Source organism: Lithobates pipiens, unplaced genomic scaffold, assembly GCF_037356315.1.
Source record: "Lithobates pipiens isolate NorthernLeopardFrog02 unplaced genomic scaffold, aLitPip1_a1.2 Scaffold_23, whole genome shotgun sequence".
NCBI classification, from domain to species: Eukaryota; Metazoa; Chordata; class Amphibia; order Anura; family Ranidae; genus Lithobates; species Lithobates pipiens.
The window spans coordinates 114,026,858-114,039,178 of NW_027507785.1; the positions used below are offsets into that span (position 1 = coordinate 114,026,858).

The 12,321-nt window shown below is 44.6% G+C and overlaps 1 protein-coding gene across 2 annotated transcripts in view; it reads left to right on the plus strand.

Annotated features, from left to right (window-relative positions):
- LOC143926981 (uncharacterized) overlaps nucleotides 1-8,945 on the plus strand; it is an 83,011-nt gene extending 74,066 nt beyond the window's left edge. For both annotated transcript variants that reach the window (XR_013262181.1, XM_077450995.1), the window contains 2 exons: nucleotides 8,580-8,711; nucleotides 8,794-8,945. Coding sequence is in view for 1 of the 2 variants with exons in the window: in XM_077450995.1 (XP_077307121.1) it covers nucleotides 8,580-8,711; nucleotides 8,794-8,909 (248 nt within the window). In the remaining variant the exon portion in view is untranslated. The remainder of the gene's footprint in view (nucleotides 1-8,579; nucleotides 8,712-8,793) is intronic.
- The last annotated feature ends 3,376 nt before the right edge of the window (nucleotides 8,946-12,321 follow it).

A 12,321-nucleotide genomic window follows, 5' to 3' on the forward strand; every position in this document is an offset into this window, starting at 1 on the left:
AGTTTTATGGCATTTTTATTAATAATTCTTTTTTTACTAGTAATGGCGGCGATCAGCGATTTTTGTTGTGACTGCGACATTGTGGCGGACACATCGGACATTTTTGACACATTTTTGGGACCATTATCGTTTATACAGCAATCAATGCTATACAAATGCATCGATCCCTGTGTAAATGACACTGGCAGTGAAGGGGTTAACCAGGGGGTGACAGTGTAGGGGTTAAGTGTTCCTAGGGACGTGTTACTAACTGTGGGGGGCTGGGCTTTGTGTTAGTGAACACTGATCTTTGCTCCAATCACATGGAGCAGAGATCAGCGTCACTTGTTGCTAGGCAGAATGGGGAGATGCTGTTTACAACGGCATCTCCCAGTTCAGTCGCCCCGTGAGGCGATCGCGGGTATCCCCGCGGCGAACGGGCCCTCGGGACCCGCGACTGGACACACGGGGGTCCCGACCAGCATGCGAGTGTGCCACTGCCGGCGCACTCGCGATGGCAGGGCGGCATTTAAAAATGGACGTACCTGTACGCCAATATGCCTGCCCGTGCCATTCTGCCGACGTACATCGGCGTGCACCGGTCGGGAACTGGTTAAAGGCAGCAGCGGCCCATCCATTAGGGGCGCCCATGCGCTGCCCCTTCTCTACAGGCCACCCGTATGTGCAATGGATAGATTCATGCATGAATTACAGCGGCCAGATTTTTTTCTTTAAGCACCTGATTAGAGCCAGAGGCTCTAATAGGCTTCAAAATACGGTGTGTTACAACAGGTGTGTTACAACACTCAAACACTGATCCTCAATCCGACCAATCAGAAGCGAGTGTGAGACCTGTTTTCCTATTGGCCGAAAAGAGATGACTCCTGACTGGACCGCCGAGGAGGAGGGAGGAAACGGAAGCCGCCACCATGATGACCTGTGGAAAGCAGGAGGATGGGAGGCAGCCGCCGGTGATGGGATAAGTGCTACCGACCGCCCGGGGGAGGGGGGGTGGCATACTGTTTGCCGCCCCCCCCCCCCCAAAAAAAATATGTTTCCACCGACCACCACTGATTAAAGGTATTATAAATCTTTCTAACTGCACCTTGTTTTTTTCACCTGCATAAGATGTTTATTGATCATGTAGTTTCATGGTGTCATTTTCTGCCCTATAAACACATCTTATAGTAGTGTTAATCTTCACATTCTGGCATCAGTGGTTTCTGTTTGTGTTCAAACATGAGACATGCAGCATGGTACTGCCCAGGTTAATGCATGATCTCTCTCTGTAGTCTAAAAACTGACACTTCCTCTGAAGAACCTACAAATCTCACAATATATTATCATACACAAACAGGTAGAGCAATTAATAGACAGTTCACCATGTAGGTTTTCATCACATTTGCATAACTCCCAATTTTCTGAGATGGGAATGAGGGACACCTATTAGCAAAAGTATGTAGGCATAGGACACACTTCCTGCCCCACCTTGCCTAAAGGAGAATTGGACAAAAAAATGATTGGTTAAACCCACAAGTGTTTTTATTTTTTTTTACCACTACTATTGCTTTACATTGGCTTTTGAAATTTACAAATGCAGAAATTTAGAAATCAGATGAAAGGTTTAGCACTGGGAAACACTGTTTTATAGCAAACATTTTATATACAACTATATAGATCAGACCAAAATGAGGGACAAATGAGGAGGAAAGAGGGACAGAGGGACTTTGTTCAAAATGAGGAACAGTCCATCAAATTCAGGGACAAATGGGAAATATGCATTTGCACTCACATTTGTGAAGGTGAGGTATGGATTGTACCCCAGAACAAGAAGTTGTCTGCCCCTTTAGAGAATAGGGACAAGCTAGATGAATAAATACATGAACATTGGGGAATTGATTGGTCACGACACCACAAACTGCAGGCACAACTAGGGTTGCTACCTCATCCCTTTAACCACTTCAGCCCCGGAAGAATTTACCCCCTTCCTGACCAGAGCACTTTTTTGCGATTCGGCACTGCGTCACTTTAACTGACAAGTGCGCGGTCATGCGATGTGGCTCCCAAACAAAATTGATGTTCTTTTTTTTCCCACAAATAGAGCTTTCTTTTGGTGGTATTTGATCACCTCTACGGTTTTTATTTTTTCCGCTATAAACAAAAAACAATTTTGAAAAAAACACATTATTTTTTACTTTTTGCTAGAATAAATATCCCCCAAAAATATATATCAAAAACATTTTTTTTCCTCAGTTTAGGCCGATACGTATTCTTCTACATATTTTTGGTAAAAAAAATGGCAATAAGCGATTATTGATTGGTTTGCGCAAAAGTTATAGCGTTTACAAAATAGGGGATTTTTTTTAAATGGCGGCAATCAGTGATTTTTAAAGTGACTGCGACATTATGGCGGACACATCGGACATTTTTGACACATTTTTGGGACCATTGGCATTTATACAGCAATCAGTGCTATACAAATGCACTGATTCCTGTGTAAATGACCCTGGAAGGGAAGGAGTTAACCACTAGGTGGCAGTTTAGGGGTTAAGTGTGTCCTGGGGGGTATTTCTAACTGTGGGGGGTGGGGGTGGCTGTGTATGAAACGTCACTGATCTCTGCTCCGATCACAGGGAGCAGAGATCAGTGACACTGTCACTAGGCAGAACTGGGAGATGCTTATTTATATTAGCATCTCCCCGTTCTTCCTCCCCATGAGGCGATCGCGGGTATCCCCGCTGCAATCGAGTCCACGGGACCAGCGGCCCGGCTCACGGCGCTTGCCGCGGGTGTGCCTTCTGGCTGCCTCTTAAAGGGCCACCTACAGGTACATGATTTTGCTTATACGAGTCATTCTGCCGATGTCTATCGGCATGAGGCGGTCTGCAAGCGGTTAAACTTGAACACATATTAATCACACAGGTTCTGAGGCTAATTTAATGCAGCTAAGGCACCAAGTGAGTTTAATTACCACCTTAATCAGCCACAGAACCTGTGTAATTAATATGTGTTTGGTTTTAAAGGGATGAGGTGGCGACCCTAGCCACAACATGTGAGCCTATCATTACAGGGTGAGGCAAACAAACTACACAGGGAATATTCCTATACAAATACCTAGGTAAAACAACAAAAACTGTTTAAAAGTGTACAATGCATTTAATGGCATAAGAGAAGTATTGAAGATAATGGCTGACGGAACCTACGGGTTCCCAGGCAGCGTGAGTTATATATCATGTTGTTTGTAATTCCATGTGATAACCTACAAGAGTTGCTGTTGCAATGGGGAAGTAATCATAATAAAATATTTGCTGTAATAGTATCAAAGCTTCAAATAACTATTAAAACAATTCTTATCATTACTGAAAGGCAAATGAGATCTAATGGGTTGCAGGGGGTAGGAAGACATAAATCAGGCATGTCCAAAGTCTGGCCCGCTGGCCAATCACGGCCCGCGGTCCGGTTTTGTACGGCCCGCCTGGTTATTTAAACATGTATATCTTTTGTGGCCCCCAACGATCTCCCAGCGCCGGGGCCACAAAAGATACATAATCCGGCTGCCTCGGAGGGAGGAGGCGGGACGAGTGCCATGCACACAGGAGGAGTATTTCCTGTTTACACGGCAGCTTCTGTAATAGGATGTCCCGCTGCCATTGGACGACTGTTCTGTCCATCAAAGGAGGCGGGACTTTTTTGTAAAGAGGCCGCTATGTAAACAGGAGATTCTCCTGTAGGATCTCTTTGGCGCTCGTCCTGCCCCCTCCATGTCCCCTCCAAGGCTGCACTGATGGAAAATGGTGAGTGCATTCCTGGCAATTGTGGGGCTGCATTCCAGGCAATGGTTAGCTTATTCCTGGCAATGGTGAGCTTATTATTAGCAATGGTGGCTGCATTCCTGGCAATAGTGGCTGTATTCCTGGCAATGGAGAGTGAATTCCTAGCAATGGTGGCTGCATTCCTGGCAATGGTGGGTGTATTCCTGGCAATGGTGAGTGAATTCCTAGCAATGGTGGCGGCATTGCTGGTAATGGTGGGTGTATTCCTGGCAATGGTGGGTGTATTCCTGGCAATGGTGGGTGCATTCCTGGCAATGGTGGGTGCATTCCTGGCAATGGTGGGTGCATTCATGGTAATGGTGAGTGCATTCCTGGCAATGGTGAGTGCATTCCTGGCAATGGTGGGGCTGCATTCCTGGCAATGGTGGGGCTGCATTCCTGGTAATGGTGGGTGCTGCATTCCTGGCAATGGTGGGTCTGCAGATGGGCACTGACCCTTATTTTGCTTCACAGTTCTTTATTTTAATTTTTTTTTCCTGAAACTTCCCTCTGAAAGTGAAGGTGTGTGTTATACGCCAATAAATACGCTATATACAAATAACACGCCTGAGTTCATCTCTTCACCACACACAGCCACAAAGGCAAGAGAATTCTTGTTGGGCAGTTAGAGCTCGACTTACACACTTAGACCTAATTTTAATGGTTCAAAGAATGTCAGGCAAAATGGTCGGCCCTCGCACATGTTCACTTCATCAAATGGCCCTCTTTGAAAAAAGTTTGGACACCCCTGACATAAATGACATGTTTTTACATTCTTTGACCAGAATCCAGCTCAGTGTACTCGGAGAATGATTACTTGTAGCAGGTAGAAAGAACAAATTAGATACTTGGTCTGTTTAGGGAGCAAGGGACGCCCTGGTACTCACAGCTGTAGTCGATGTGTTAATTGCAGAGATAACCTGTGAAAGGACTTCCCTTTGTGAGTAACAACATGATCGCTGTGTTAGCCCTTTATAGTAACACTTATTTATTACAATTTAATATAACAGCAGTACAGGGCAACCATTACATTTGAGGAGAATCGATTGAGGCAAGTCTTATGGGCCATATATATATTTGATTTTTACAGCAATAAAGAAAATAAACAAATATTGTTTTAGATGTAGTATTCATTAACTGCCAGTCTCTGTTGGAGTTTCTGAGTGCAGGAAGGCCGGTATCACACAGGCACTGCATGCAGTAAAGTAATCAGAATCTGTTGTGTTTCACTAGCTGTCAAATTGCTCTCCTGGCAGGCGGTTCACTTGGCGGGGAGCAATGAAACACATAGGTGGCTGCAGGTGGAGCATTGCCAAAAATAACCATGTAATGGGAATGTAAAGTCTTTTCAAATGTTTTAATTGACATGCATGTAGAATACTTTATCTTAATGCAAGTAAATCTATCAACACGAGTTAATGTTTTAAAATCATTTTTACTTTGTAAAATTTATGTAGCACTACCCCCACAGAAGCTGCTGGTGAATGGTTCTCCTATTGCTGCACAGCCAGACAACAAGCATTTTTCACTTGCATCCAGACACAAGAAACAGTCTCTGAGCATGGTTTTGTAGTTGTAGCAAGGCTTCCTTCAGTCTAATGAGAACCTTCTGTATGTGGTGGGTTGCGAGGCATGGTGGGTGTAATGCAAGCTAGATTCATTGGGCGCCAGACACTTTTTGAATGTAAAGAGATTTTATTTCTCTTGAACAGAACTTTGGCAGGGTTAGGGCCAGGACACCCTTAGGCAGTTTAAATGTTAATTGACAGACTCCGAGACTTCTACAGGAGAACAGCCATGCAGAGAAAGGCATCTACCAAGATACCATATCTGCATGTGTTTAAATGCTGTCTCCTATGGCAACATCTTTAACAGTTTCTAACACAAAGTGTAACAGTTCCTTCACTTCCACTACTATCACTTCTTGTAGTGCTTCAGCCCGCTGAGCTCCCTGGCTTTCTCACTTGACCAGATGATTCACTGCCACTGAATCCCTTGAGGCCCTCCAATCTTGTAGTATCTTCCTCAAGCGTCACCCCCGCTTCTCTGCTGGGTTCCTAGCTTGGCACTCCAGATACTTCTCAAGCTTCACCCGACTGGCCTGCTCAGTCCCTAGCTTGACACACAAGACTGCTCTGCAAGCGTCATCTGCGCTGGCTGGGTCCCTGGCTTGATACCTGCTGAAGTTTCATGCTTCTTCACCATCCCCAGTTGGTAGGAATTCTGCTCCGGTACTTGCTTCAGCTACTCACTGTGGTCCCTGGTAACAAGGTGGGTGGTCCCTTAGTGGCTTCCCCTCTATGTCTGACCATGACAGGTTCTCCGGATGGCAAGACTGTCACTTATGGTTGGACTGCAAGCCACAATCCCAACCCTGCGCAGTTCTCTTGCTTCTGGATAGGCCCTCAGACAGCCTAGCAGCCAGATGTGCCCGGGATAGGGCCAAACTCTGTCCTAACAGCCCGAACAGCACAACACACATCCACCCAGACAGCAGCAGATGACATATATGTCCAGAGGCTGTGGTCTTACAACAGCTTGCGTCTTTTGCCAGGCCACACCAAACCCAGGCCATCACTCTCAACACTTCCTTCCACGCTTCCTTCCATGCTGCTCTGGTGGGTTGGGTGGCCGTGGTGTTGGTGTTGTTGCTGGAGGTGGTGAAGGAGTAGTATGGTCCAACTCACAAAGGTGGCTTTTATTTGTGCGTTGGCCCCTTATCCCCTTGTTTAGGGCCAGAAGAATGATCTCTTCACAGATTAGGTGTTGGCCCTCTTCCATGCGTTCCAGTTTACTCGCTGTCAGATAGCCAAATGGCTCGGGCCACCAGGGGTCATTGTTAATACTGTAATAGCCTGGCGAATTAAAGCAGTCGCTGACTCCTACAGCCTCGCCTTTTGGTTGGAGGGCAGAGGGGAGGGACCTGGGATTCGGTCAGGCTGCTTGCCATGGTCTCCTCCTAACTGAGACTTTCCTGTGTATGAAAATGGTACATGGTTTTTCATTTTTTGTTCATCATTCACACACAATTTTGAGCTCATGACTGTTGCAAATTGAATGTTAACAAATAGAAAAGATTATCATTCCGGCTCCAGCATTTTTCATTCTTGTCCCAATCATTTTTGCCCACTACTGCCTATTGATATGTAAATTACTTTGTTAAATCAGAAATTAGCGATCAATATCATCTAGTTAACATCATTCGATTTTTGACAAGAAATATGTTGAACAATGCTATACCTGGCTCACGCTGGGCTCCTCCACATCTTCCTGAGTGGAAGGCCCAGGTTGGACTTCAGGAGCCTCAGCTGATGTCAAAGGAAGTGTGGAAGGAAGTGTAGATAGTGATGGCATGGGTTCACTCTGGTCTGACAAAAAAAGGCAGTCTGTCGTAGTGCCAGAGCCTGGGTACATATATGTCATCTGCTGCTGCTCCTAATCTCATGGAATCCTGGACCTTTTTGCACTCCCTGTTATATGTGCTCCTCAGGCTAACAATTTTGGCCTTCAAATAGTTGATGTCTGCCGTGGGATACACGGGCTTCACCAATTCCATCAGTTTCTCCAGCGCTGTCTTCCTCTTTAGCTTGTTGGAGTATTCTGTGCAAGTCACTTGCCAGAGACATGGCAGCTCCCTGTACATGTCCAGGAATCTGGGCAGGAAGTCCAGGTCAGTGAATTTATCCACCATTTTCAGTATAGGCCACTAATCACTGATGCCCCAAGTTAAAATTGTACCTTCGTTTGCACGATCTGCACTTACAATCCTCCATCCTCCACTCACAGATCGTATGTACAACTCCCACGTGTTATGCTTTATATACACTGCGCATGCGTGAAACTCCGCCCCTGTCCTTCTTTCTAGTGTATTCCCCGCCTCTTCTCTTTCGGGGCGCGCAGAGAGCAGCAATGAGGAGGAAAGCCCGGAGCAAGGCAGTTCCAGATCCAGAGAACTAAGGGATATAAGGCCTCAAATATGACCTTTGTGGTGGAGATGGTGGACATCTTGAAGAGGGCAGACTATGATGGGAAGTATGGACCGTACAGCAACCCAAATATGAGAAAGGCCAAGATCATGACTAAAGTTGTGAGAAGTCTGCACAGGGATTTTGGGGTTATGATGATCCACGGCGCAATTGAGGAAACGCTGGTCAGACCTGAAATTGAGGGAGCACGATCAGTATAGAAAGACCAGGAAAGTGCTTCTAAAAAGTAAGTATTTGTCGTGTTTTCCTATTATTAGTATTACTTTAGTGCTGCTTTATGTGCTTTTCTTTACGGTTGTACAGTTTAAAATGGCAAGTTTGAGGTTCGTTGGCACAGTAATCGTTCGTAGTACACATCGTTTGTTCGACCACTAATGCAACGTTTTTGGCAGATGTAGGTTAACCACATTTGTTCATGCCTATTTGTATTAAAATAAGTTTAGTAAATTGTCTTCTAGATGTGTTTGTAATATAATGAAATACAAACTTGATTCAGTGTAAGGAGAGGACACTCAGCAGCTGTTTACACATCTGGACGCAGGAGCACCTGTGTGGGATTCCAGAACAACCTTTTTACGATGTCCCAGGCAGGTGCTCCAGTGGATACTAGGGGTCTCTCCATGTGTGAAACTTTAACAAAACAGGTAAGTATTCCAGCTTTTGAGGAAAAAAAAAATCATGTCTTCAGCTTGGAACTCTGCCAAAACAGACAATTTGACGACACTTCCAAGCAATGTTTTATATTAATATTTCTCGCCTCAAATATCTGTCTGCTACGTATCCCTTTTTTGTATTCACATAGGGGAGAAAAGAATTGGGACATATGAGGACACCAGGAACCCCACACCTCCTGAAGAAGGGGAACAACTCAGCACACAACATGAGGATGTGGATTCCGAGGTTCAGGAAGTGGGCGAAATGGTGACCACAACAGGTCAGTGTTTGAGACCACAGCTTCAGGTAATAGATGGATGCCTGCATATTTATAATACATGGTGTGTTTTTTTTGTTTTTAGATGATGTGGATGTTGTAGAAGAAGAAAATCAGCGAAATAATGGTGTGCATCAGGATTTAGAGAAGGTCAAGGAAAACATCAATGATGTTGAAAAAAAGACTGACCAACATCATTGATGTTTTAGCCAAAATAAAAATAAAGAAAAAATTCAATGTTGTCGTTATTGTTTATCTTTTTCTAAAAATTTTAAAGTAATTGGAAAGTCAAATTTTGAAGATGCACACAGTGTGTCAAAGTGTCAACATGTGCTATCTGCCATCATGGGATATTAATGTACGCGTTTGTGGGTGCAACCCCTTCCTCGCAACTAAAGTAGATGAGAGGAGGGGATTGCACCCCCAAAACATGTCCATTGGTCCTCCATGATGGGATCTAGCACAAAAAAGCTAAACCACTTTGCCCTACAAGTGCAATGCAAGTGCACTTGTAGGGCAAAGTGGATTGTCCTTTCTGAAATAAGGCCCAGTGTGTCAACATGTGCTAGCTCACATCATGGGGGATCAATGGACGTTTTTTAGGGGTGCAACCCCCTTCCTCTCATCTACTTTAGTTGCAAGGAAGGGGTTTATCCCACAAAACATGTACATTGATATCCCATTATGGCAGATAGCACAGGTTGACACACTGTGTGTTTTTTGCCTTTATCAAAATAGATGTAGGGAAAATACACTCATTTTAGACATGGGATCATGCTGGAAATCCACATTTTGAGTCACAATTTGTGTGCATTTTCAAAATTTGGCTTTTACAGGGGTGAGATCACCCCATCTGATGAAGGCAAAATCAACACAGTTTTGACATACCAGTGTCTTATATGGCCTTCACTTTATCAAAGTTGAACTTTGTAAGTTCCTGAGATGGGGATGTGAATGTTATGTTTTTAAACATGCCTGTTTAGCCACAAAAAAGGCTTTATCTACTATCAAACATACATGTTATACATCAAAGATGTTGGTTTATTTAAAAACCCTTTTATAACGCACATGTGAATTTTGCTTGGAGTAAAATATTTTACTTTAAGAAAGTTTTATTGTATTTTCATAGTTAAACAGAATATCAATGGCTCAAGTATAATAAAGATTCATATAACAGAAAGTCAGCCGGTACACATGTGCCTCTAAACAAATGAAATAAGTGTAATTTAAACATACAGAATACCGTGAGATAGCCACACACTAAGCATAACATAACGTATCCATGAACACCCTCACAATGGTCTGAACTGTCAGGTGAAACCCGTCCAGTACAGAACAATCCGGTCCAGGAAACCAGAAGTATAATAAAAGCGAGAATAAAAAAAAAAAAAAACGGGGATCCGGCATAAGGCCCCAGAGCGACCCCCGAGAGTCCAGGCCCCCCCACCCCAATGGGAGCTAACTGTGTGAGAGCCTAGAACTCCCAGGGAGCGCCCCGAGACCCCCAACCAAACCTACCCCCCACTGGTAAAGTTTGTCCACATAACGGGCTTCCTGGGCCACCAAATCAAAGGTAGATAAACTGTTTTATAAGTACAGATAGGTAGGAGGTCAAACTGTAATCCCCCAACCCCCTAACCCACCTCTGACACTCTAATGTGTGTGGGTGTCATAACAGGTTTTGTAGAACAAATAGAGAGGGAGGTAAAAACACCCCTCAAGAGAGGAAAGAAGAAAACGTGGGAAAAGAAAGAGCGAAAAGGAGGATAGAAACAGAGAGGGTAGTACTTGTGTATCCACAATCAACATTACAAGCCAGGTCTAAGGGGAAAGTGGCAATAAGCAGCCCAGGGATCCCAGGTGGCATAAAAGCTCTCAACCTTATCGTTCAATTTAGCCACTAGGTGTTCCTGCGACATAATCCAAGAGATTTTTCTTCTACAACACTGGAAAGAGACCGTAGGCTTCTTCCAGGCTTTCGCTATCATAGTTTTAGCTCCCAACAATATAAAGAAGGCAAGTTTCTGTTTATGTTTGGATAGGTTGGGAATGTATTGATTAAGAAGAGCTACATTTGGGTTAGGATGTACAGTGGTATTGGATACTATGTTGATGGTACGGAAAGTTTTCTGCCAAAATGAACGGATATGTGGGCAGGTCCACCATATATGTATCATAGTACCCTCCAACTCGCAGCCTCTAAAGCATAGGGATGAAGTACCCGGGTACATCCGTGCCAATCTAGCGGGGACATAATACCAACGGAATAAAATTTTAAAACTGGCTTCTATTAATGAAATATTATAAATACCTTTAAAAGAACGTGTAGCTGCTTGGAACCACTCGGTCAGGGACCATGAACTTCCCGTGTCTTCCTCCCAGGCCCGAGCGTACGTCGGCTTTCCCACCCTCGTCAGGAGCGCTGTGTAAATCAGAGAGATGCTGCCTTTCTGGTCCGAAGTATTAACACACCATTTTTCGTAAGGTGTGATGGAGGGGGGTGTCTGTTGATCAGACCAGATTGATTTAAAAAAATGAGATATTTGGGAAAATCTGAATAATTCCGTATCCGGCATTTCCAGTTTCTTTCTACAGTGAGAAAGGGTCAGGGGACCCACAGGAGAAAGAAAGTGGCCTATGCGATATAGCCCTTTGTCAGTCCACCATTTGAAAGCCTGAATGTTCAACCCAGGCGGGAAATTTGCATTGTTAAATAGGTGGGCCAGCGGTTTCAATGGAGAGGTCAGAGTATTACGTTTGAATATCTTCGAACAAAGGGCTACAGAGTGGGATAGTGTAGGTGACATGATGGCTGGTCGCACCTTCGGATCACACCAAAGAAGGAAGTCGATCGTGTGAAGGGGGACTGCTTTCCTCTCCATAGAAAGCCAATCCGGTTTTGGGCCTTTGGAGAAGATCAGAGAAATTTGCGACAATTGTGCTGCTAGATAATAGTTCCAAAGATCAGGGAGACCCAACCCTCCTTGAGATTTCAAGCGAAGCAAAATTCTAGATGGGCATCGGTAACCCTTATTCCCCCAGACAAAGCGAATGATCTCAGATTGTAATTTGTTGAGGAACTGTTTTCGGACCGGTATGGGAAGAGACCGAAACAAGTACAGAGAACGGGGAAGGAGCGTCATTTTGACAGCATGCACCCTACCCAGCCAGGACAGACCACACCTCGACCACTGATCCAGATCTCTTCTGCAGTTGGCTAACATAGGGGGATAATTTGCATTAAACAGATCTTTGATGTTAGGAGTCAGTTTGATCCCCAGATAAGAGATTTCTTTGGGAGCCCAAACAAAATCAAAGCTTCTAACAAGCTGCAGAAGGCGGTCCGGCGGAATGTTAATATTCAATGCCATTGATTTATGCATGTTAACTCTAAGGCCGCGTACACACGAAATTAGCATGGACGGACATGGCCACACACGACGAACGAACAGTTTGCTGAAACCGTGCGCGATGACGTGAACGGCACGTACGACGGGACGAAAAATACGACGTCCTATACACTGCATTATAGCTTTCGGCGTGAAAATCCTTTCTGAGCATGCGCGCAACTTTGTTTGACGAACAAGCCTACACACGAGCGGGCTGTTCGCTG